At 40.8% G+C, this 27823-nt stretch overlaps 1 protein-coding gene across 1 annotated transcript in view; it reads left to right on the forward strand.

Annotated features, from left to right (window-relative positions):
- Window positions 1-27823, forward strand: part of LOC107598528 (polycystin-1-like) — a 108315-nt gene that overhangs the window by 57277 nt on the left and 23215 nt on the right. Inside the window, exons 13-27 of the mRNA XM_016289900.1 lie at window positions 710-1474; window positions 3674-3805; window positions 3896-4071; window positions 7361-7476; window positions 7564-11213; window positions 12376-12528; window positions 14410-14550; window positions 16869-17157; window positions 17660-17876; window positions 17958-18117; window positions 18853-19011; window positions 19114-19258; window positions 22400-23110; window positions 24646-24808; window positions 25392-25657. Of these exons, the coding sequence (XP_016145386.1) occupies window positions 710-1474; window positions 3674-3805; window positions 3896-4071; window positions 7361-7476; window positions 7564-11213; window positions 12376-12528; window positions 14410-14550; window positions 16869-17157; window positions 17660-17876; window positions 17958-18117; window positions 18853-19011; window positions 19114-19258; window positions 22400-23110; window positions 24646-24808; window positions 25392-25657 (7243 nt within the window). The remainder of the gene's footprint in view (window positions 1-709; window positions 1475-3673; window positions 3806-3895; window positions 4072-7360; window positions 7477-7563; window positions 11214-12375; window positions 12529-14409; window positions 14551-16868; window positions 17158-17659; window positions 17877-17957; window positions 18118-18852; window positions 19012-19113; window positions 19259-22399; window positions 23111-24645; window positions 24809-25391; window positions 25658-27823) is intronic.

The following is a 27823-nucleotide window of genomic DNA, read 5'->3' on the forward strand; positions in this document are numbered from 1 at the left end:
TATATATATATTTTGAGGGGGGGGGGCATGACATTTTATTTAATTTTTTATGACTTCTTGACTTCGTCACTTACTGTCACTTTTGATCAATTTAATGCATCCTTTAAATAAATATCTCAATAAATCTAACTCTAAGCTTTTGAGCGGTAGTGTATATAAACCATGCAAAAGAACCAGTTTGAAATGAATTGATAAATGGCTTATATTTATGTACTGCTTTTGCTAAATGAAGTAAAAATAAACCACTTTAAATTAAAATGAATAATTTTTAATGCTCCAAGTTAACCATCACAAAGCTGTAATGTACAACATGAAAAATGGATGCATGCTAATGAGTACATTTAAGTTATTATTAGTGTTTTAGTGAGCATTAGATGACTCAATGTTAATCTAAATGTAAAAGTAGGTCACATTTGCATGCTCCATTAAATACACAAAATAATCATCCGATAACCGATATAGTAACAAGATATTGTGCATTTCTAATTGTCCTAGCTAGTAGGAGCAATAAAATGACAACAAACAACATACAGCTATATAGCTTTTTCTTTGGAATATAGCTTGTTGCTAGAAAAGCACACATTCAAGCATTTGTTATGCCACACGTTTGTGAGGGTATGAAAATTAAAAACCTTGACGGACAGCTTTGTAATTTGATACAATAGTACAGGTTTCATTGCCGCTCACTTTCTGCCCTGCTCTCACTCAGGTCCAGGAGGACATAGAGGACCTGTTAGTTTCCCCTGGTGACTTCATCGCCCTGCAGCACGACGCCGGACCGTCAGGCCTCCTCCAGTGCTCCTCTGACCCCTCGTCGCCATGGAAACAGAGCGTGCTCATCCAGAACCGCTCCGATTGGTGGGATGCAAACGAGACGCTGCAGGCGGATGCGGAGGGCGGCTGGGAGGAGGGTGTGGTTTGCCAGGTGAGGGTGCTGTATGTGGGGCAGAACAGCACTGTGCTGCAGGGTCCCTTCCTCCGCTCTGGCCTATCTCAGCTTGGTGACTACAGTTTGGAAGTGACATCCAGCGATGAGGATTTTCCCGTCACTGCATCCTGTCCCATCCACGTCATTCCACCTCTGGGCCCAGCCGTGATCTATCCCACCAATCACAACGGGACGGTGTACTTCCTGCCCAATCAGACGTGGATTCTCGTCACAGTCCGCTCGCAGCACGATGCTCTGATTGGCCAGCAAGGCAGCAATGAGACCGTTCCCTTTCACAACGCCTGTCCCGAGAACCTGGTGGCGAAAGTGGCCGAATGCAGGCAGCACGGCCCGTACAACGACACCATGTTTGCGTGGTTTGACCTCCAGCTCGGGTCCACACCAGAACAGACCACGGTGCTGTTTCTTGTCCAGAGCAACGTTACCAAAGCATCTCTACAAATTCAGGCAAGGGTGCAAGAACCTCTCCGGGGGCTCTTAATCAAACCCCATCCTGCTCACAGAGTCCTCATGGAGTCCGTAGTGGTGAGTAAAAACAATTAAACCTGGTAGTTTGCTGGTTTTGGGCTGGTTTTAAATGGTTTCTCAGCCTGACGTGTGCCCAAAACCCATCTAAAACCATCAAAACGGACCACATTAGGCTGGTTTAAACCATTGTTTTAACTTTCTAAACAACTACAAAGGATTGTGTATTTATTGCTAATATTTTAAAAACCATTTAAACCAAGAGGTTTGCTTTTAAATTGGTTTAAATTGGTTTCATAGTCTGACAAGTGCTCATCTAAAACCACCAAAATCCACCACATTAGGCTGGTTTAAACCATTTTTCCAGCGTGACTTTACCTTCTAAATATCTACTATCTAAGGCTAGTGTATTTATTGTTATTACCAGGTGGTTCATTGTTTTTTTTGTTGTTGTTTTTTGTGCTGGTTTAAACTGGTTTCCCAACTTGACAAGTCCCCAAAACCCATCTACATCCGTTTAAACAGACCACATTGCACTGATTTAAACTGGTCTCCCAACCTGACAAGTGCCCAAAACCTTTCTAAAACCATCAAAACAAACCACATTAGGCTGGTTTAAACCATTGTTTCAACCTTCTAAACAACTACTATCCAATGATTATGTATTTATTGCTAATATTGTATATACCATTTAAACCAAGAGGTTTACTTTTAAGCTGGTTTCATAGTCTGACAAGTGCCCAAAACCTGTCTAAAACCCATCTAAACAAACCAGATAACCACCTTAGGCTCTTTTAAACCATTTTCCAGCATGTATTTACCTGATAAACATCTATTGTCCAAAGATAGTGTATTTGTTGTAAATACCAGGTGGTTCACTGGTCTTTGTACTGGTTTAAACCGGTTTCCTAACTCAACAAGTGCCCAAAACCCATCTAAAACCATCAAAGCAGACAAGCATAACCTCCTTAGGCTGGTTTAATCCATTTTTAGCATGAATTTACCTTATAAACATCCTGGTTTAAAACTTTTAACAGCAGCTTTAATAACTACACTCTAAAAAATGCTGTGTTGTTTCAAACCAACTTTGGGTCAAATATGGACTAACCCAGCTCTTGGGTTAAATTTTTTAATTACATTTTTAACCCAAAAGTTGGGTTAGTCCATATTTGACCCAAAGTTGGTTTGAAACAACACAGCATTTTTTAGAGTGTAGTTATTAAAACTGCTTTTTTTAGCTGACTTGCTGATTTAAACTGTTTTTTTTTTTTGGCCTAAAAAATTCTAAAACCTTCAAACCAGACCAGAAAACCACCTTAGGCTGGTTTAAACCTTTTTTCTTTCCAGCACGACTTTACCATCTACTGTCCAAGGATAGAGTATTTGTGCAAATATTCAGGTTTTTGTGCTGGTTATCCAGCCTGATAAACGCCCAAAACCTGTCTAAAACCATCAAAACAGATCAGATAATCACCATTTAACCATTTCGTCACCATGATAGTGTATATATTGCCCATATTTTAAAAACCTGCTGGTTTGATGTTGTTTTTTGCTGGTTTAAACTGGTTTCCCAGCCTGAAATCATCAAAGCAGATCAGCCTAACCACCTTAAGCTAGTTTAAGCCATTTTGTCAGCATGCCTTTACCTTTTAAACATCTACTGTCCAAGGAGAGTGTATTCATATTTTAAAATATTTTATGCTAATATTTTAAAAACTGCTTAAATCATGTGGTGCCCAAAACCTGTCTAAAACCATCAAAACAGATCAGATAATCACCATTTAACCATTTCCGTCACCATGATAGTGTATATATTGCCCATATTTTAAAAACCTGCTGGTTTGATGTTGTTTTTTGCTGGTTTAAACTGGTTTCCCAGCCTGAAATCATCAAAGCAGATCAGCCTAACCCCCTTAAGCTAGTTTAAGCCATTTTGTCAGCATGCCTTTACCTTTTAAACATCTACTGTCCAAGGAGAGTGTATTCATATTTTAAAATATTTTATGCTAATATTTTAAAAACTGCTTAAATCATGTGGTTTGGTAGTTTTAGGCTAGTTAAAACTGGTTTCTAAACAGCCACTGTTCAAGGATAGAGTATTTATTGCTGATATTTTATGTTGATTAAGATGTCTGTGAGACAGAAGCTGAAGGTTTCACGCTGTTCGTTATCCACCATGTCACCTTTGTTATGGCCCTGACCTTCATCTTTAATGGTCTTATTATTTGCTTACCTCTTCTTCTCTCTCTCGTATTTCAGAGTTACATAGCCTCTGTGGAGGGAGGTACGGACCCGTCGTTCAAATGGACAGTGGATGATAAACCATACTTCACGTACTATAACAGCATGTTAAATATCATCTACCAGAACGCAGCAGTGTACAAACTCACGGTAACTGGTTTTCATTGAACTCAGACCAGTTTATGTAAAGGCCTTACTGATTCTATCAGCTTGGCAACTGACCCATCTCTCATTTCTTAGGTAATGGCTATGAACCAGGTTAGCATGCTGACAGAGCACTTCACTGTCACAGTAGACCACATGAACCCGATGACTGAGCCGACGGTCCACGGAGTCCCCAAAATCGTGCAGCAGGGTTTGCCCCTGAACCTCTCTGCGTCGGTGAAGATAGACATGGCGGTGGATGTCACCTTCTGGTATGTTCTATGACAGTGAAGCTCTGATTGGTCAAATTAAAGATTCAAGTGTAAAGATTCATCAGATTAATTCTAAACACTTTTGCCAGCAAGGTCATTATGAAGGATGATTTACACTTTTTTTTTAATTGCTTTCACACGCAATTGGTAAATTTTCAAAAAACTTTTAGTACTAATATCACAACAGATCGTCAAAAGTGCACTTTTTTTCAAACATTTCAGCATATTTTCAATTTTGTTAGTACAAAACACAATCACAAAATATCCTTTTCACTACACAAAGTAAGTGTTTAATCTATATAAATTAATCATTCACAGTACTGTCTTTCATAAAGCTATTACTATCAAACTTTTCATTAGCATGACTTCTCATTCAGTTTAATACATTTGTCTATTATTGAATCTAACTCATCTTAATGGTTAATCGGTGAATCATTTGGTGCATCTATAGATATAGAGTCAATAGATAGAACGTGATTGCAATTTAGGGATAACCAAATGCACCAAATTATTTTTACACTAAAAGTGATTTATCTAAGATGATAACCACTATTTTGTAAGGGTGTGTGTGTGTGGTTCAGGTAAACCCTATTTTATGGGGACAAAATATCCCCACAAAGATGGCAATATCCGAAATCATTGTCCATTTTTGGGTCCAATGAGAAAAAAAAGTAATTTTCGTAAGGGTAGGTTTAGGAATGTCACCATAATGATAGGAAAACCTGTGTGTGTGTGGTGGTTATGTGTGTGTGTGTGTGTGTGTGTGCCTACTTACTGTAACCATATTTTGGGGACAAGTTGGTACCCAGCATTTTACATTACATTATGCCATGTGATACTGTATACAGAAGCATTAATATGGTAAAGAGTGCACATTAACTCACCCTTCATCTGAAAAATTCAGCTAGAATATAGATTCAGTCATATGGCACATTGAGGACATTTACTGCATTGACAGTAAACTCTGTTCTTGCACAAAACCTTATGGCCATGACATACCTCCATCACACCTTTTGATAGCACACTGGATAAATACTTTTACAAACATTATTGATTTTATGTGAGACATGCAAGTTAGGTAATGTGTATTTTCTAACATGACAGTTATTGCCTGTATTACTGTAATTATTTCAGCAGCAAAGGTGATTTGAAACATGAATCTCGCATTGTTTGCTCTTGAATGAACTGATTGTTAAAAGTACTAGCTTGAAAGAAGATCATACTGTTGTGTTTTGGTGATTAATTCAAATGTTCTCAATACATATCACAATGATCTTGTGTTTTGAAACAATGATTATGTGGAATGAAAATATGCGCAACTACAATGAAATCATTGAGATCAGGTTTTGAAAGTATGACTAGTGGTGTTACAAGTGTGATCAGTTTAAAGTTTTGTACTTTAAGAGTTTTGAAAATGTACACCTTACTTGTGAAAATAGTACCAAACCGATTAAAAAACAGTAATATTAAAAAGGAGCCATTTAAATTAGAGTTGCACAATATTGCACAATTTTGTAATTTGTAATGTATTAACTGGGATACTTTTTTTCAGGATTCTTTGATGAATAGAAAGTTCAAATAACAATATTTATTTGAAATAGAAATCTTTTTGTAACATTATAAATGTCTTTTACTGTCACATTTGAACTTGCTGAATAAAAAATAAAAATAAAAACGTACGATATTACCTAAACTTTTAAACGCTAGTTTATTTCTAAATAAATTGTTTTCAGTGCAACAGATACATTTTGGAATATTTTTATTATGTTAATTTCATTGTAATTTTTTTTTTTAAATGAACGTTAGTTGACGGCAAATGTAAATTAATTTACATCATGATGTTTTGAGCATGCACAATTCCACTATCAGCTGACATATATGCCATAAAAAATCTCTAACATCAGCCAATAATAACGATATATCATATTTATTCCTAATTTAGATATAATACACTTTGTTATGCAGTCTTTTTAAAATGCAGTAATGGAATTAATGCATTAATTTAATGCCTGTGACTGATATTGTCATTAAAAATAGAGCAATAGTAGCAAATGATAGATTTCATAAAAAAGTCCTAGAATTGGGATGCATTGAGATGAAACACCCAATTACAATATAATCAGTTCCTGATGGGTAAAATCAAGCTCTTTCATTCATCATGGAAGTAAAATGGGTTGCGAATGCTCTCTTTAAATAACTCTCTTCTTGGAGGGTTATGTGGCACACAAACTTTTTCTCTACGGCTTCCACCGCCTCGCACACTCCCAGCCTGCTCCCCCTTTAATGGCACTTTTCTCTAGATTTACAGTCTGTGGTTAGCACAGAATGCTGACAAGAATTTTCCCTTCAACGCCGAGCATAGAACGATTCCCAAAGTTTCCATTCCATCCCCCAGAAGCCTGCTGCGCGCCACTGCAGATGTCTGCTTTATTTATTTAATTCATGGATTTCTCTATTTATTGTCCAAAAAAAGTCTGTCAGACGAGTTCTGTAGGGCGATTTCTTCCCTGCGCTTTTATCTCGTCTGCTCAGTATCTCCTGAGTTCAGCCTGCCGCTTGTTCAGTCAATCGTGATACCTGATTCTCCTTTGGGTTGCACTTCTATAGAGAAAGTGGGGATAAGATGGAGTGAGAGATGAAGGTGTATCGCTGGGAGCCGAGGTGATGATTCAACAGCAGCTCCACCTCTCCCTCCCGCAGCGATGAGTCAGACGGCGAGATTTGCAAGAAAGAGCTTTTATTCCCTCCAGCTAAAAACATCTTTAAAACAGACCTGCCACCTTGCTTTTACGAATTCCCGAGGCACCAAAAGAGACTCAAAGTTGTCTTTCCCCTCATCCTTTAATACCCTCTTTTATACTGCAATAAGCTTGTCTTTAAAGCCACCATGAAACCAGAGTTAACTTAATACATGTCCCTGGACTTACTGTGCACAGTGTATCATTCAAAAGGGGAAAAACAACCTGTAATGCAAAAAGGAAGTGACTTATCAAGTTATTTTTCAACTCCTCCCCAACCACTGTCCAGTACCTACTATTAAAATAAAGTACTCTCTTACATAAGGTTGCCATACATGTTAACTTTAAGACTGCCTAAAAATATTTTCGGTGAGGTCATGTTTTAACATTCCCAGTGACTTGTGCAATTAAAATCAAGACTCAGTACTTTCCAAGACTATTTAAAAGCATTGTCTACAGTGTGAAAAACTGTGAAACCAGTTGTAAAACGATGCATGTAATCAGGGGTGCAGTGAGTGTGAGTTTGTTTTGATGGTTTTTATGTGTCACAGGTGGTGGTTTGGAGATGGAGGGAACCGTACACATCAGATTAAGCCCCCTTACAATAACCCCTCTAGTAACCAGGTTGTGATTCGTGATGATGTGGAATACATTTATGCACAGCCAGGTAAAAAAAAATCATATTGATTTTATCCAGATTTTAATTTGTATTGATTATCTACATTGATTTTTTTTAAACTCATATTTCTTGCAGGGGAGTACACCCTATTGTTCACGGCTTCCAACCGCTATGAGAACAAGACATGCAAGGTCGATGTATACGTCTTTAGCATTCTGACAAGTGTGCGAAACGAGATTGACCCGCCCCTGCTACGTGCCGAAAAAACAGCTGACTTTGAGGCCCACCCCCTACCGTCTCCCTACGGCATCATCTACACCTGGAACTTTGGTGACAATTCAAGTGTACAGCAGGGGCGTGAACGTAGGGTTCCTCATGCGTACGCTCACAGCGGTGTCTACAATATCTGCGTGAATGTCAATAACACCATTAGCTGGACAGACACCTGCATGGAAGTTATCGTCTATGAGGATGTTAAGGGCTTGGAGGTGATGTCATCTGCTCCCACGGAATGCAACACTCCTACCGTTGTCTCGGCAAGTCTAGAAGCAGGCAACAATGTAACTTGGAGCTTTGACATGGGTGATGGAATGGTGCACACGGTTATGGAACCCAAAATTGAATATACGTACAGGAAAGATGGAAACTACACTGTAAATGTCACCGCAAAGAATGTTGTGAGCTCTCAATGGGTAACCATACCTGTTGAGGTGTTTGTGCTACAAGTGTTATCGCTAGAACCTCCCGGGTGCATTCGGGAAAACAATGAGGTACTCTTCCATGCATTTGTGTCAGGGAACGCTTCAGGACATCAGTACGTGTGGAGTTTTGGAGATGGAAGCCCCAACGAAACTCAGTATGGAACGCAGATGATAATGCACACATACATTAAGAATGGCGAGTACAATCTCTCGCTACTAATGTCAAGTGAAGCCAACAAGGCAAATTTTTTCAGAAGGGTCTGCGTCCAACCTGAACTCACAACAGTGTCTTTGTTTCCTCTGAGAACACACATCAAGTTCGGTGAGGAGAGCAGATTTACAGTAGCTGCCTTCCCAGAATTTAACTACACCTACCTATGGGGTTTTGGGGTACTTGACTTGAGAGGTCCTGTTCGAGGTGGTAAGGAGATGGCCTTTACATTCAAGAGTCCTGGGGAATATCTGGTTACGGTTACTGCACTCAACAACATCTCCTGTATCAACGACACTGTTTTAATTGTGGTGCAACAATCCGTCAGTTTTTTGCTGATCAGCCATAATGGAGATAAAGAAAACAATTTTTCTTTACACCAAGGCTATGCTTTCAAGGCATCTTCAGACTCTGAGAATGCTGTCTACATCTGGGATTTTGGAGATGGGACTCGACTTAATGGGGCAAACGTATCACACGCTTACAATTCCTCGGGCAGGTTTAACATCAGTGTTACAGGCAAGAATGAAGTGAGTGAGACCAAAAATGAGATTTCCGTTGTGGTCTTGGCCCCAATCACAGGACTGTCAGTAAATGCTAGCCTTGTTAATGTCCCTTTGAACACTTCCGTTCACTTTGAGGCACACCTCAACCAAGGAGATGGTGTAAGGTACTCTTGGATTCTTTGTGACCGGTGCACGTCTATCCAAGGCACTCACACCATGTTCTACACGTTTCGCTCCGTTGGGACTTTCAATATCATCGTTACTGCAGAGAATGACATTGGCACTGTTCAGTCAAGCATTTCCATCTTTGTGCAGCGTGAGTTGGAGGGCTTGCAGATAGTGGCTGATGAGCTTATTGAAGGATGCTGTTTTGCAAGCAACCGTGTCCTTCACTTACAAGCCTCATTAAAAGAGGGCACCAATATGACCTTCAGCTGGAACCTTCTGAGGGAACATGAAAACCATGACTACAACCTCACGGGCAAGACCATAGACCTCAACTTTTCCACCCCTGGTCCTTGTGATGTCGTCCTCAAGGCAACCAACTTGCTTGGCCAGCTGGCTGTGAACAAAACTATTGAGTTTTTGGATCCTGTAAGGGAGCTGGTCCTTAAGATTTCATCAAACCCTGCTGCAGTAAATGCCATGACAAATATGACAGTATCTGCAAGTTTTGGAACAGCGCTTCATTACAAATGGTGGGCAGATAGTGAACTGTTAACATCTGATATGTCCTCAGTCATGCACCGTTTCAGAAGCGCAGGTTTGAAACTGGTTAAAGTGGAGGTTTCCAACAAAGTCAGCTCGGAAGTGGTCTCAAAGTGGATCAGCATTCAAGAACCGATCTCGGGATTGACTTACATCGCCACAAATGTTACAGAGAACTTTGTAGCTTCAGGGGACAATGTTACTCTGCGTGGAGAAACACGGATGGGATCCAGCATTTCGTGGATGTGGCTATTGCCAGACAACACAAAATCGAACCAGCGCACCACCTCCTACATCTTCCCCAAACCAGGAATTTTCACTGTCGCTTTGAACGCCACTAATGACATGAACAGAGAAACATACTCACGTGAATTTAGCGTTCAAGACCGTATCCAGGGTCTGGAGCTCAAGGCCAGCAAACAAATTGCTGCGGTTGGTGAAAACGTTGAGTTTACCATCTCTGTCTCATCTGGAACTTCTGTTAATTTCATCCTGAGCATTAGTGGTGATGCAACTGTTGTTCTGACTAATCAAACCTACATCCACCAGTTCACTAGTGTGGCCAAGTACTACGTCAATCTTACTGCCTTCAACCAAGTGAGTTCAGAACGAAGGACTCTGCACATTGAAGTCATGGAGCCTGTGACCAAGTTGACTATACTGGACTGCTGTGATGCCGCTATACCTGTCGGTGTACCTAGGGCTTATGTAGCGTGCACGCCGACACGTGATCCGCTGACCATTCTATGGACCTTTGACCTTCATCATGGACTCAAGATCTCTCGGGTTGGCAAGTCGGTGACATATGTGCCAGAACAGCCAGGCAATCTGACCATATTCCTTAGAGCATTCAATTCTTTAAACGGATTAAATGTGACCAAGGTTATACGAGTTCAGAACATTATCAGGTCAGCCACCTTGGATGCTCAACCAAGCGACACCTTCATAAACAAGACGGTCAGCTTCCATGTGGGAATCACTCCTGTTTCCACTCCAGTGACATATCAGTGGGACTTTGGGGATGGTACTTCTGCAGCTGTCACAACTACACCTTCTCTTAGTCATATCTACATCCTTCCTGGTCACTATGTGGTGCGAGTTAATGTCAGTAACCTGGTGAGCTGGGTTACAGCAGAGGTTAATGTCAACATCTCTGTCCTACAGTGCGACGAACCAGAAGTTCAGATCATTCAAGCTCCACGACTCGCCATCTGGCGTTACCAGCCAACCTCGGTAGAGGCCAATGTGAATTTAAAAGGTTGTGGCCTCTATGGAGTAGAGTACCTCTGGGAGATCCTCACCTCCCCTCGCTGTCAGGATGATGACAAGAAAGGTCCACCACCGTCTCAGGTCCGTCTCCCCCCAGAAGTCAACGTCCGGAGGCTCCAAATTTCAGTGCCGAAGATGTCGATTTCTGCTGGGAACTACACTCTAGTTTTTTCTCTGTCCTATGAGGGGGTGCCTCTACGGAAGGCAGCATGTATTCAACTTTCAGTCATGTCAAAAAAGCTAGTGCCAATCATTGAGGGTGGCACATACCGTGTGTGGTCCAAAACTCAAGATTTGCATTTGAGCGCAGAGCAATCCTACGACCCGAACCTGGACCCAGAGAACCAGTCCCTGCTCAGCTACCACTGGGAATGTGTGAGCACCTCAAAGGTAATCATGATTTTTGTGTAACAGATATATAAAAATGAATGCTTTTTGATGTCTTGAACTTGCAATAAATGGATCTAGGCCACTTATTGTTTAACTGCTTTGGGAGGGACATCTTCCTGTAGGGTTTAGCTCCAGCACATCTGCCTGGAAGTTTCTATTGATCCCTAAAACCTTAGTTAGCTCGTTCATCTGGGTTTAGTTGGGACTGGAGCTAAACTCTGCTGGAAATCGTCCCTCCAGGATCAGGATTGGACATCCCTGATTTAAGCTGTAAAATAGCAATAGATTTAAGAACTAATGTGGTTGAGAGAGGGTTTGAGAGTTTGAGTAATTGGCATTAAAACAATGAACAATCAAGTGCTTTTGTTCACTGAGCTCATAGGCATATTTGAGAGCTAAAAGCTCTGTTCTTCATATCTTCAAAAGATATGTGAATGTGTGAATTTGAGAGTTGTTTGAGTATGTGAGGGACATCTAGTATCAGAGGCTAAACTTTGCACACAGCAGCTCAGAAAGATTAAATATGTGAAGTATGTGCCACAAACGTGGATGTTTGGGTGGTGTGTACTTGAGATCAGTTACATAACGAGCAGCGGATAAACTCAGCATTCCTTAGAGTTCTGCCAGCCTTTCAAAATCACTGCCGGAGGGGAGCCAGAGATTCCTGCTTTTTATTAAAATATTTTGTCACTGACAGAAATTCAAAGGAATATTGTATTAAGTAGAATGAAATATTTCAAGCTCCACTGGCACCAAAAAATAACACTTTAGCCACATAAAAAATGTATGAATATCATTGCATTAGATGATAAAATAAAATAAAAAAACAGGTGGTATTTACTTTAAAGGAAGCGTAAGCACACTTTAAGCAAAATGCGTCTCAAAATAAAAAAATGTAGGTTCTAAATGATAATGCAGTAGATTTATTGTCCAAAATGAAGACAGAAAGTACACTTTGTCGGTGTCAAACGTGAATTCGGGATGCACAGTCATGGTCAGTGATTAAAATGCTATTAGAAAACTCATTAGGTAAAGTCATTAAACAACAAAGGTATCAAAACTTGTTTGATGATTATGCTCTTGTCTTGTATATCCTGAGGCAGGTAAATGAGTTGATTAATTACCATCTGCAGTGATTCTGTCTTTTAACTTCACCCTGCAGGGCCCAGCTCACTGCTCCACTTTGCATTTCGGGTTGGGTCCGAGCGACCCGGTTCTGGGAATCTCTGGTTCTGAACTGGAGGTAGATGTTGAGTATACCTTTCGCCTGACCGTCAGCAAAGAAGGCATGACCCCAGAGTCCACAAACCAAACGGTGAGTGCTCTTATTGATCACTGCCAGCTTTTCATACCTAATATGCTGCATGTATAAATATTTCTTGTTATTGATTCTTGCCATTCGAACAACAGCTGTTTTTCTCCATTGCTCATACAGATGTTTTATATTCCAAAATACATCTCATCACATATTAACTTTTTTTTATTTTTAATCGTTTAAAATAAAATGCTGGATTCTTTTGTGCATGAAACCTGCATTTTATTCAACAACTACCTGCAGTCCAGAAGCATCTTCAAAGTGCACTGAATAGAGCTGTGTCATATTTTAATGAAGTCATTGTCACTCTTTTCAGTGCAAACATGCCTCTTTTCTATGTAAATTAGGCTCATTATAGAATACTAATTATCCACAATCAAAAACTAACGTCACGCTGTTGCCGTCCCATGGAAAGCTGGAGGTAAACAGATTTTAATCAAAAAAGAAATATTTGTTTACAGTTTCTAGCGATCATGACCACAGTGAATAATCAAATGATGAACAAAAGCACATCCTTCACCATCTCATTACTCAAAACCGGCCTGCGAGATGTTAAATTGTGCCTTTTTCTGGGGTGTATTTGTGCTTTTACCTGATATGCATACCTTCAACAGAGAAGTGTGAGCTAAAACAATGCAGCGCATGTAAATGAGCAAAATTATGAGTGGTTGATATTCATTGTTAGCGTTTCTCGCCTTTTTGTTTTGTTCTACAGTATTCAGATTCGTTGCTATTATCATTACAAAATGTTCATTCGTATTTAGCGTACTCTGGATTTGGCTATAATTAACTGACCTGAACGGGTAAGAAATTGTGCCTTTTTCTGGGGTGTATTTGTGCTTTTACCTGATATGCATACCTTCAACAGAGAAGTGTGAGCTAAAACAATGCAGCGCATGTAAATGAGCAAAATTATGAGTGGTTGATATTCATTGTTAGCGTTTCTCGCCTTTTTGTTTTGTTCTACAGTATTCAGATTCGTTGCTATCATCATTACAAAATGTTCATTCGTATTTAGCGTACTCTGGATTTGGCTATAATTAACTGACCTGAACGGGTAAAACGAAGGTTCATTACGTAATTCAAAAGATAATTTACATTCTGACCTTCACAATATTAAGCTATATGTGAAAGCCTGATATATGTGAGTTTTGAATGAGAATGTATATGAAACTCATTTCACTCACTGAACTGAAACTTTGACGGATGCTAAAGGGAATATTTCATGAGATTTAACTTTGAAGGTCTGATTGCTTCGAGGACCATGATGAAACCAATTCGTGATGTCTTATGACCGCTACAATTCTTTTATTTCTTCACAAATTCATTATTCCTGTGTCACATTCACAACAGGAATGGGAAATTCGCCAGTCTCAGTGCTAACATTGTTAATATTTGAATCAGTTCAAAGAATGAGAGATTTTGAAATTAATTAATTAGAGAAATTAATCAGTTTCCATCAATTGCCATGTCAGTTTCCATGTTCAACAGAAAACATAATTGCATAATTTAAAGGGCTAGTTCACCCCACAAATGAAAATTCTGTCATTAATTACTAACCCTCATGTCGTTCCAAACATGTAAGACCTTCTTTCATCTTCAGAACACAAATTAAGACATTTTTGCAACACAACTACCACGTTCAAGGCCCATTTTAACGATGTCCTTACTACCTTTCTAGGCCTTGAACATTTCAGTTACATTGCTGTCTATGCAGGGTCAGAAAGCTCTCGAATTTCATCAAAAATATCTTAATTTGTGTTCCGAAGTGTCTTGCGGGTTTGGAACGGCATGAGGGTGAGTAATTAATGACAGCATTTTCATTTTTTGGGTAAACTAGCCCTTTAAAGTTTGTTGTTCTGTCTCTTCTCCTTGTCACAGGTGTGGGTGCAAAGCGGTCGCATCCCGATGGTGTCGCTGGAGTGTGTGTCGTGCAAAGCTCAGTCTCGCTACGAGATCAGTCAGAGCTCTTATGTGTACCTGGCTGGCACCTGCAATAACTGTCACAGCTCACACAGAGGGGTGAGAACAATCACAATCACAGGGTTACTATTAAACCACTGTTGCCTACAGGGAAGTACGAAATGCAAACATAATTACTTTTCGAGCAGGTTTTCACAATACTCCCTGCTGTTTCGGGTGGGTTGGGATGCTCAAGTAGATCTCTTAAAGTCCCCATGAAATCAAAATTAAAGTTTTTTGGGTGTTAGTATCAATATGTTAGTCTTAAGGTTATCTATAAGGCAGTGTGCTCCAAAACAGTGACAAAATTCGCATTTAGAAGATATAAGCTTGCAGTTCCTCACTTCCGCCAAAACGTATCGGAGCTATTTGAATTCTACAAAGAATGCTATATTTTATAGCAATATGGATGAGATTGTGGCTGGCATGCCCTGTCAAATGTGGCTTTACGGAGCTCAACGGCTCTGAACGGCTCTAGCCCAAGCTGTGATATAAACAAACGCTATTGGCTATTTTAAAAAGGGGCGGGGCTGCTTGATATGTCCCGCCCTGTCTTCCTGTTTCAGTTAAAATGACGTCAACACATAGAGTAACGCCGTACACACTGGGACGATTATCGCACGCGCTTATCGCCGACGTTTTTCGACGCGTCGTTTGTGTTCATACCCAAGCGATTTTCACAGGCGATGAGCCGAGTAAACATGCAAATTCACTCCCTGACATTAGATGGCGCTTAATGAAAAACAGAAATACCCCGGTACACACCACAATCCTATTTGATCTGCAATTCCTCTCCATAACAACTCCCTCTTATCGATCTCGCGTGGCCTCATGGGATAGTAAAGTGTCCATCCTATGCATGCTACGGAATTCGGGCGGAAGTAGTAGGTCATCCGGGTACTTCTCGCCTACTGTTTTTCGAATACTATGAATTCGGACATACTACTCGCCTCGCATACTGTTTTTCGCCTGCTATATAGTATGGAAGTATGCGATTTCGGACGCAGCGATAGAGTAACGCTGCGTGTTTCTAAGCATTTCAGGGGATCTTTAAGGACATCATGGAATCAAAATGGGACTTTCCATGTCTATTAGTTTTTTGGCCGGTGAAAGGCACAGCATTTTAATTTCTTTATCTTTTAGCTTTACAAAAAGCATGGAAAGCATGATATAATTTGTCCCTAGGATTAATACTGTCCTCATAGAATCTGAATGTTGGGAATGACATATTTGGATTTTTGGATTATATTTGGAGTCACTCGTGCCTTATTTATTAGAGGAAACATATCGTCATAATTTATCGAAGAGCGCTGTGCATGGAGAGATAGCGGCATGATGTCATTCTAGAACGCTTTCTCTTTTTTCGCAGGCATTCCTCTTGCTTTTTTCCGACCTGCTTTCTCATAATGTTTAGACTGAGATTCGATTGTCAGTCAGTGATGTTATGGTTATGGGAACCGGAGGGAGGGGAGACCTGAGTGGGCTTACCGGGTGATGTCATCATTATGATGTGATGTGTTCCCCTGCATTAGCCGTTAACGGCATGCCAAACCTCGTTAAACACGCACAGACATTTGCTTGGTGACCGAGCGGTCAAACACTCCTTCCCCTCGGTCTGGTTCCCATGAGCCATGAGACTGTAAATATTAGGGTACAATTCAGGGACGCTAATCTAAGTGCTGCAAACACTCGGGTCTGAGATGAGTGCTGATTCGGATTAATGGTGATGGAGGTCACTGCAAGGTTACTGAAAAACCAGCCTGGAGCTCATTAAAAAATAACATCATTTGAAATAATACTATAAAAAATAAAACGTAATCTTAATATTAAAATGAGAAAAATACAAAAAATACATACCACGTTTAAATAATTATGTAATGTATAAAATGCAATTATACATCTATTACTGATTTAAATACAATCATTTATTAAATTATATAAGATTAATTAGATGTGTTAATTAATTTAATAATCTGCTCTATTAAATAAATGCATGAAAGTAAATACATAAAAGTGGCATGGAAATACAAAACCATTCCTAAAGCTGTGAAATTTTTTGTAACTACATAAAGATTTATATGCATTTAAAATAAGTTTTTAATTGTTTAATTTTAAGTGTTTTGACTTCATTAATCATATAAATATGAATATAAAATGTATTTATACTTATATAACAATGTAGTTGTATTCTAATAATTTTTATTATTAATAAAGAGAATTATTCAGTTAATATAATACATTTAATTGTAACTATTACATTTATTTAATAATTAACTTTATTCTAAAGAAATTTCTAATTTTAAAGTGATGTATTTATTTAATTAAGTTTAAACAATAATATGGAAATGACTTGGAAATTTGTCTGTTGTTGTTGTTAGCGGTGGACGGCGGTGACCGGAGGGAACGAGATGCTGGTGCTGAATCTGAACACCACCACCACGGGCAGCGACAGCATGAACCTGGTCCTGCGACAGGGTATACTCCGCGACGGAAACTCCTACATATTCAGCCTCCACGTGACCGATGACAGCATGGACCGCGAGGGCGTGGCCTACATCGAGCTCCACCCCAACCTGCCTCCAGCCGGCGGGACGTGTTCTCTGTGGGCGGATGGCGACGGGCCTCATGTGCGCACGCTGCTGGAGAGAGTGCACTTCAACTGCTCAGGTGAGACTGGAGAAGAAGGACTGCATGTAGGATGCCGAGAAAGAGCAGGTGCTGAACTACACTGTGAAAAAAATTCCGTACAATTTACGGTAAAAAACTGGCAGCTGTGGTTGCCAGAATTTGACCGTAAAAAAATACTGTAGCAACATTTTAGGGTTTACGGATTTAACTTAATTAGTTAATTTCATTAATTAACAACCTATTGAAGTTCTGAAATCTGTTTTGTACCTTTGTAATACACTGTTAACCATCAAAATCAGGTGGTGATGAGAAAGTCACATGATGAAGTTCACCACAAGCACTAAGTTCAGTTAAAATGACAAGTCAACCTACTGCAGTATTTCCTCTCTCAATCAGTAGAAAATGCGGTTAACACCTGATAATGCATGAAAAGAAATACTATCATATACCATGAAACTGGTATATTTTTTAAAAATACAGTGATATACATTTTTGGTCATGCCGCCCAGCACTATGCTGAACAGTCGCGTCTGGTTTTCAGGTTACACTGATATGGACGAGGCCGAGTCTCCGCTGGTGTATAGTCTGCTGGCGGTGCGCTGCTCTGGGCTGTACTGCGAGGAGTTCTGTGTGTATAAAGGCACGAGTCCAGAACATTCGGCCTTTCTGCCACCTGGCATCAGCTCGGCCCAGTACCAGGTGACTGCGATTGTCATGGTGGAGGACCACCAGGGGGCCACAGTCATGGCCCGCAACAAGTAAGACACGGTTTGGCATGAAGACTTCCCGTGTTCTGTTCTTTGCTGGCAGCGCTGTGAATGGTTTGTGATGTGTGTCAGGTCGATGGAGGTGGTGCTGCCGGCGGTTCCTGATGGATTCAGCTGTCTCCCTCACTGGCTCAGCAATCTGACCGACTCCACCCTGAGAGAGCTGCTCCGTCAGGGAGACTCACAGAGAGTACGGGAGCTCTCGCTCGCCCTCATCACCGTCCTCAATGAGGTGAGACCCGCCATCCACCTCTATCTATCTATCTATCTATCCATCCATCCATCTCTGTCCTTCTTTCTCTATCTATCCAACTATCTATTCATCTATCTGTCCATCCATCTCTATCCTACCATCTATCCATATTAATCTATCCATTATCCATCCATCCATCCATCCATCTTTCTCTATCTATCCATCTATCCATCCATCCAACCATCCTTCTTTCTCCATCTATCCATCCATCCATCCATCCATATCTATCCATATTAATCTATCCATTATCCATCCATCCATCCATCCATCTTTCTCTATCTATCCATCTATCCATCCATCCAACCATCCTTCTTTCTCCATCTATCCATCCATCCATCCATCCTTCTTTCTCTATCTATCCATCCATCCATCCTTCTTTCTCTATCCATCCATCCATCCTTCTTTCTCTATCTATCCAACCATCCATCCATCCATCCTTCTTTCTCTATCCATCCATCCATCCATCCTTCTTTCTCTATCTATCTATCTATCCATCCATCCATCTCTGTCCTTCTTTCTCTATCTATCCAACTATCCATCCATCCATCCATCTCTGTCCTTCTCTCTCTATCTATCTATCTATCTATCTATCTATCTATCTATCTATCTATCTATCTATCTATCTATCTATCTATCTATCTATCTATCTATCATTTATCCGTCCGTCGTGTCTTTCTCCGTCTGCTCATCACGTGGTGTGTTTCTGTGTGTCAGTATGAGCAGGGTGTTTCCCGCAGACGTGAGCGTGTGTCTAAGGCAGAGCGTCAGTATCGTGTGAGCGTCAGAGGAAACATCACCAGAGCGCTGACGTCACTGGACCTCACCACCGTCAGTGACATCCAGCAGACATCAGCGGCGCTCGCGCAGTGCACGGTGAGATGAGACGCACTCACATGCCTCACATCAGCTGAATCCTGAAGCACTTCAAAAGACATAAAATTGAATAAAATCTGTCTCGTATGTGTTTGTTTGCAGGCTGTGAGTCGAGAGTTTGTGTGTGAAGAGTGTCAGAACAGCACTCTGGACAAACTAGAGTCGATGTTAGAGATCCTGCAGACAGACACCAAACAGGGCACAGTCACCCCGACCGAGATAGCAGACAACATCCTTAATATCATGGGTAACACACACACACACACACTCGCACACTCACACACACGCAGACTCCAGTGAGAGGTAAACACAATCATCCATTTCATGGCTAATTGGATATGCTATGCTAACACAGTCACAAACAAACAACCCCAGAGGCAACAAGCTGTTACTGTTCACTTGTTTACATGTTTTCATTTTTCTCTTTTCTGACTGAAGGTCCTTGTACACTGAGTCTGAAATTTTCGTATGCATTTTTTCGTATCCGTCATCCTTCAAAATGCTTGCTACGGATGCGAAAACGCAAAAAATCGAACCTGATCCAAATTTTTTTATGACGGGCAAAAGTTTCGGAGGCAGTGTGTAAATGTGATTGACACAACGTGAGGTCGTATTTATTTTTTAACGTGCGAAAATTTCAGACGGAAATTTCGGACTCAGTGTGCAATGACCTTAAATCTGAACCTAATTTACATATAAAATTGCTGTCAAATAATTTAGTTTAATTAATTCTAAGAAAATACAATAAAATATTTCTCAGTAAAATGCCCCTAACCTGTATGAATTATTAATAATTTAATTTAATAAAAAAAATTTTAATTACCTTTCTGTTTAAAAGATCTGCATATTTCTATTTTTCTAAAGAATATTTTACATTTTAATTCATAAAATAAAATATATATCATTATTATTTATATAGCATCATCTGCTCAATTATTTACTCATCTGCCATAAAATTTATTTGATTCATCTTCTTTTTGGGGCTTTTATTTAAATAACCCCTCTGTTTAAAATACTTGTATATTTCTATTTTAATATTAAATATTACTCAATTTAATTTTTGTATTATTCATTTTAATTAATAAAAATTATATTATACTATATTACATTTTAAGTCATATAATTATATATATACAGTGGGGAAAAAAAGTATTTAGTCAGCCACCAATTGTGCAAGTTCTCCCACTTAAAAAGATGAGAGAGGCCTGTAATTTTCATCATAGGTAAACCTCAACTATGAGAGACAAAATGAGAAAAAAAAAAACAGAAAATCACATTGTAGGATTTTTAAAGAATTTATTTGCAAATTATGGTGGAAAATAAGTATTTGGTCAATAACAAAATTTCATCTCAATACTTTGTTATATACCCTTTGTTGGCAATGACAGAGGTCAAACGTTTTCTGTAAGTCTTCACAAGGTTTTCACACACTGTTGCTGGTAATTTGGAATTTATCCGTCCGTCGTGTCTTTCTCCGTCTGCTCATCACGTGGTGTGTTTCTGTGTGTCAGTATGAGCAGGGTGTTTCCCGCAGACGTGAGCGTGTGTCTAAGGCAGAGCGTCAGTATCGTGTGAGCGTCAGAGGAAACATCACCAGAGCGCTGACGTCACTGGACCTCACCACCGTCAGTGACATCCAGCAGACATCAGCGGCGCTCGCGCAGTGCACGGTGAGATGAGACGCACTCACATGCCTCACATCAGCTGAATCCTGAAGCACTTCAAAAGACATAAAAGGTGCACGGTGAGACGAGACGCACTCACATGCCTCACATCAGCTGAATCCTGAAGCACTTCAAAAGACATAAAAGTGAATAAAATCTGTCTCGTATGTGTTTGTTTGCAGGCTGTGAGTCGAGAGTTTGTGTGTGAAGAGTGTCAGAACAGCACTCTGGACAAACTAGAGTCGATGTTAGAGATCCTGCAGACAGACACCAAACAGGGCACAGTCACCCCGACCGAGATAGCAGACAACATCCTTAATATCATGGGTAACACACACACACACACACTCGCACACTCACACACACGCAGACTCCAGTGAGAGGTAAACACAATCATCCATTTCATGGCTAATTGGATATGCTATGCTAACACAGTCACAAACAAACAACCCCAGAGGCAACAAGCTGTTACTGTTCACTTGTTTACATGTTTTCATTTTTCTCTTTTCTGACTGAAGGTCCTTGTACACTGAGTCTGAAATTTTCGTATGCATTTTTTCGTATCCGTCATCCTTCAAAATGCTTGCTACGGATGCGAAAACGCAAAAAATCGAACCTGATCCAAATTTTTTTATGACGGGCAAAAGTTTCGGAGGCAGTGTGTAAATGTGATTGACACAACGTGAGGTCGTATTTATTTTTTAACGTGCGAAAATTTCAGACGGAAATTTCGGACTCAGTGTGCAATGACCTTAAATCTGAACCTAATTTACATATAAAATTGCTGTCAAATAATTTAGTTTAATTAATTCTAAGAAAATACAATAAAATATTTCTCAGTAAAATGCCCCTAACCTGTATGAATTATTAATAATTTAATTTAATAAAAAAAATTTTAATTACCTTTCTGTTTAAAAGATCTGCATATTTCTATTTTTCTAAAGAATATTTTACATTTTAATTCATAAAATAAAATATATATCATTATTATTTATATAGCATCATCTGCTCAATTATTTACTCATCTGCCATAAAATTTATTTGATTCATCTTCTTTTTGGGGCTTTTATTTAAATAACCCCTCTGTTTAAAATACTTGTATATTTCTATTTTAATATTAAATATTACTCAATTTAATTTTTGTATTATTCATTTTAATTAATAAAAATTATATTATACTATATTACATTTTAAGTCATATAATTATATATATACAGTGGGGAAAAAAAGTATTTAGTCAGCCACCAATTGTGCAAGTTCTCCCACTTAAAAAGATGAGAGAGGCCTGTAATTTTCATCATAGGTAAACCTCAACTATGAGAGACAAAATGAGAAAAAAAAAAACAGAAAATCACATTGTAGGATTTTTAAAGAATTTATTTGCAAATTATGGTGGAAAATAAGTATTTGGTCAATAACAAAATTTCATTTGATTTATCTTCATTTTAAGGTTTTTCTCAGTAGTGTGATTAATTGAAATGAATTAGATTGATTTATTGACAGGTATTTTTTTCTTCGAATGTCTTTGATTTGTCTCCATTGTGGGGCTTTTATTTTTTAAATTACCTTTTTAAAAGAATTGTTAATCTTGTCTCAGTCTTGTAGCACTTACTGTATATCACTCCTCTTTTCTGGTCTTTCGTGGAGCCTTTTATCCTGTTCCTGCTGGTTTTCAGTATTCATCCAGTCAGTAAATCAGACCTCCACACTGTCTCCTCCCTCAGGTGACCTGATCCACCAGGTGAGCCAGGCTGCCTCCTCTCCTCCTCCGGAGGCCGAGGACCGCGACGGCCTCTCCCAGCCGCCTCCGCTTCTCTTAGAGGAGCAGCAGCATCACCCGCTGCGAGTGGCTGCTAAAGCCTACACCCTGTCCTCCGTCCTCATGCGAATCCTCATGCTGGGCCGCGTCTTGAACGAGGAGCCGCTGATCCTCCGCGGGGCAGAGATCGCCGCCGCCGGCAAACGCGCCGACCCTCAGAGCCTGCTCTGCTACGGCGAGAGCGACGCGGCCGAGTGCCGGCGTTTCTCCATCCCGCGAGCCTTCAACAGCAGTCTGGGACGGGCAGCAGGAGGCGCTCTGGCGCCCAGCAGCGAGGACGGCATCGTGCAGCTGCTGTTCCAAGTGGAGCCCAATCCATTTCCATTCAACTATGTCGCCAATTACACCGTGTCGACAGAGGTGGCGTCCATGGAGTTTCGCACAGTGAACGGCACGCAGATTCCCATCTCGGATCTAGACGACAGCCATGCCATAACGGTTGCTGTTAATAACGGGAGCGTGGCTGGGCTGGACGGGAACGGATTGGAGGCCGTCTTGCCACCAGCGGGAGCCGAGAACATCAGCCGCTGCGGTTCAATCATCGTGAGGGTGAGCACGAGGAACACCAACAGACAGACGGGAATCTACGTCCAGCTCAACTTCACCGTACTAGACGGTAAGACGCCCAACACAAGGGGGAGCCACTGAGAATAAGAAACTCGTTCACCAACAATCACAAACTGTGGCAAAAACGTTAAAATCTAATGACCAATTTACACTGTTTGAGAAAAAGGCATAGGTGTCATATAAAGGTAATGCTTTGTTTCTGCAATTAAATAATTGCCTTTAATATGGTCATTGTACTTAAGAAAAATTTTAAAATATTGTCTGAAAACATCACTTTGTAAATAATAAATATGTAAATAAAAAAATAAAAAATATATATAAATAATAAAAATAAAAAAGCAAAAAATATACAGTAATTTTTTTTTTATTATAAGATTATTTATCTGTGATTAGCACTTCCATGATAAACATTTTTTTCCACCAAGTTATAGATTTACAGTGGTGGCCAAAATTGTTAGAACACCTGACAGATCTGAAAATATTGACCTTTTTTTGCCTCCAGAACATGCATTCATTTCATAATGTTCATGATTGAACACTGCTCTGAGCACAACAAATATCAGATGAAGTGAGTCGTACTGTTTTTATCCACTTTTAACTTTAATATTTGGTGTGTCCACCTTTTGCAGCAATTACAGCAGCACATCTCTCTGGCACAGTGTCAATATATTTCCTGAGAACTTCAACACTAATGTTATCCCATGCCTTCTGCAGCTCAAGCCAAAGGCTTTCCTTTGAATGTACAATAGATCTGTACAGTTTATTTTCCAACTCGCCCCAAATTTGCTTGATGGGGTTGTGGTCCTGACTTTGAGAGGGCCAGTCCATAATTTTCAGTGTTCCAGCAGATTCCTTTCGTCGCAGGTAGTTCCGGCGAAACATCTTAAATATGCCAAGTGTTCTAACAATTTTGGCCACCACTGTATATTTTCTTCCTGTTAAAAACTTGTGCTATAAAAAATAATAACAACTAATCTCATGTTATCTGATCAGTATTTAGAAAGCTGAATGAGAAAATATCATCAATTTGTGAAATGTCCAATAATAAATAAATTAATAAACAAACATATTTCGTGATATTTGATTAATAAAGGGCATTAACTTGGCATAGTGTTATTTTATTATATATATATATATATTATTATAGTGGTTTTTAATATTTTAAATGAGCTTTTATTTTATTTTTAAATTATACTTTTAGTAATTTGCTATATGCTTTTGTCATTTTTTGTTAGTGTTTTGTTTTTAAAAATAGTTCTGTTTAGCTTGCATTTATTTTTATTTCAGTTTAGTAACTTTAGTGTTTCACTTTTAGTAATTTTTGTTTAAGTTTTCATCTGATATTTATCTATTTTAATTCTAGCTTTATTACAGGAACCCCTCCAGGTTCATTTTAGTTTAGCCAAACAAACCAACTAGTCAACTAATTGGAACAATTACTAGTTATTACAGCACATGGTCAGTGTAATGTATGTATAGTAATGTATTGTAAAGGTCAGCTTTATTTCTTCCCGTCGGAGTGGAAATAGCATTTTTTTAAATGTATCTCTTAACACCTATTTCTTTTCATCCCTGTGTCCTCAGATTCTCCAGAGAAGTGGGAATTGGATCCATTCATCACAGCCTATCTCCACACCTCCGAATGGCCCAATGAATACAACAGCACTGACAGGAAACGCATCACGCTCAATATGACACGGGGGCGGGACCTGGACCACCGACTCTACACTTTCTTCCTGTCTCCAAAGTAAGGCTCTTGCTAATGTTTTGATGTTTCTCACTGCTGTATATGGCTGAATAATTTTGGAAGTGCATGTTGATGTTAGGCCATTCATCTTTAATAAATGATGCATTTAGAAGCAAACACTTTTGCTTGTTAAAATCAACATCAGCCGCCACAGGAGAACCTGCTGAGTGACTTGTTCATCAGTATCAGCAGTGAAGATGAGTGTTTCACAAAACACAAAGAGAGTGGCTCATCCTGTCCGATATAAAACTCTAAATTATTCATTTTGTAAATTATGGTTTTGATTTTCAGCCAATAAAATAAAAGCATTTAGAAGCAAACACTTTTGCTTGTTAAAATCAACATCAGCCGCCACAGGAGAACCTGCTGAGTGACTTGTTCATCAGTATCAGCAGTGAAGATGAGTGTTTCACAAAACACAAAGAGAGTGGCTCATCCTGTCCGATATAAAACTCTAAATTATTAATTTTGTAAATTATGGTTTTGATTTTCAGCCAATAAAATAAAAGCATTTGCGATTCTGCACCACTAATACACACAAATGAGCTTTTTCTTCTAATTTCTGATTTGTGTTCTCCATCAGGTCCTATGACACTACGCGTGATCACTTCATAAACGTGACCGTGGGCTGCGGCGCCAGCGATCCGGATCTGATCCGGTTCGAGGTGGCCGTCTTCACCTCGCTGTGTCAGTATTTCAGCGAAAGCGCCAATCAGTGGCGGACGGACGGCATGGATCCACTTCCCGAGACCAGCGTGGGCCGAGCTGTGTGTCGCACGCATCATCTGACCGCTTTCGCCGCCAGCCTGTTTGTTCCCGCCGATGCCGTCTCCTTCATCATTCCTGTGAGCATTACAACTCAACTCAGAGGACATTTGCTTTTTCAGAATACTATTAATAATATTTTTTCAAATTAAAGGGTTAGTTCACCCAAAAATGAAAATTAGCCTGTGTTTTACTCGCCCTCAAAGCATCCTAGGTGTATGTGACTTTCTTCTTTCCGACAAATCCAATCTGAGTTATATTAAAACTTGTCCTTGCCCCTCCAAGCCTTTCAATGGGGGTAAGCGGGTGCTTTTTGTAAACAGTCCAGAAGACGTGAAATAAAGACATAGGCCAGAATGGCTTCCGCGTATGACAGTCAGCAGAAGTGAGAAAAAAGTGTTTATTATGTTTGAAATATGGATATTTTTCTTACAAAAATGCATGGATTCGCTACAGGAGGCCTTTACTCACCCCCCGGAGTGTCACAGTTGCCTACTGTGAGGAGCGAGGAACGAGGGATTTCACACTGACCAGTCTTTAATAATCCACAAGAGGAAACACAGGGTAGCCAGGAGACACACGTAGTACAATGACGTTAAGAACCAACAAGCACAGACTAGGGCTAAACACATAGGATAATTGGGAAGACACAGGTGTACGGGATGATTAATTAAACTAAACGAGGACAGGAACGAGACCAAATAAGGGAACACTAGAACAGAAACAGGGGCAAAACAGAACATAGACAGTCCAGAATCCTGACATATCGCCCCCCCCCCGAAAGCTGCGTCCTCTCACGGTAGAACAACAGAGGGGGGAATGGGTGGGAACTAAGGAGGAGGCTTAGGAGGAGGACAGATGCCCGGGAGGGGGCCGACAGACAGAGACCAGGGAGGCGACAAAGGAGGGAGGAGACAGGAGGGGCCCAGGCCACAGCCATGGAGGGAGGAGCCATGGAGGAGGAATGGCCGCCAACTCCAGGGGGCCGACCAACGGCGGCGGAGCAGGTGGCGGAGGAGCCCGAGTCGGAGACGGAGAGCCAACGAGCCAGGGGGATGCTGAGGATCCGGGGGGCCAGGGTGGAGCCGAGGGCTCTGGCGACTGAGGCGGAGATCTGCAGCGGAGCTGGAGAGACATGAGGACCAAGGTGGAGCTGGCGGGAGGAAGGAGCCCAATTGAGCCGGTGGGACGGAGCAACGAGGTGCAGCCAGAGGAGCGGAGTCCTGAGGCGATGGCGGGTCGACACCCGACCAAGGCAGAGCCAGAGGGACAAGGGAGCCCGGTAGAGCTGGTGGATCGATGGGTGATGGTGGAGGCGAAGGAGCTAGGAGCCGAGGTGGAGCTGCTGGGTCTACGGGCTGAGGCGGAGTCTGGGCCTCGGAGGCGGAGGTGAAGGATTCTCCAGCCATGGCGACGCTGGAGGATGGCAGACCCGCGGCGCTCGCACCGTAATGATGGTGGGCTAAGGGCAAGCACAGGGGCTGCCAGACGACAGCGGTGGAGGAGGCAGGAGCGGGTGTGAGGACAGGCATTTGTGAGCCTCCGGGCATTCAGGGCTAAACTCTGGATCGGGATCCCCCTCTAGGCTGAACACAGGAACAGGATGGCGCTCTGGAGGAGCGGACATTTGAGGGCGCTTTGGAGGAGCGGGCACTGGAGGGCACTCTGGACTGGATTCGGGGATTGGAGCCCTCTCCTCTTCGGTGTGGCACATTCGCCGCGCCATACTCAGCTCACCCTCAGCCGTGGTGCAGGGGGCGGAGCTCCCTCGTGAAGGGCATTTTTGCCCGTCTCTCGCACCTGGTCTGATGGGTTCAGCTCTACGTCTGGGGTGATCCTCTGCTCAGTCGCTCAGCTTTTGCTCCAGCAGGAGGAGGAGACATTCCGAGCGAAGGAGGGCATCCATGAGGGAACAACGGAAAACAAAACACTGAGCGAAAATGGGAAACATAAAAACGGAGGGTATACACATGGAGGTTACTGTTTGTAGGTCGATTCTTCTGTCATGGTTGCCTACTGTGAGGAGCGAGGAACGAGGAATTTCACACTGAACAGTCTTTAATAATCCACAGGAGGAAACACAGGGTAGCCAGGAGACACACGTAGTACAATGACGTTAAGAACCGACAAACACAGACTGGGGCTAAATACACAGGATAATTGGGAAGACACAGGTGTATGGGATGACTAATTAAACTAAACGAGGACAGGAACAAGACCAAATAAGGGAACACTAGAACAGAAACGGGG

Source organism: Sinocyclocheilus grahami, unplaced genomic scaffold (assembly GCF_001515645.1).
Source record: "Sinocyclocheilus grahami isolate Dianchi unplaced genomic scaffold, SAMN03320097.WGS_v1.1 scaffold252.1, whole genome shotgun sequence".
Taxonomy (NCBI): Eukaryota; Metazoa; Chordata; class Actinopteri; order Cypriniformes; family Cyprinidae; genus Sinocyclocheilus; species Sinocyclocheilus grahami.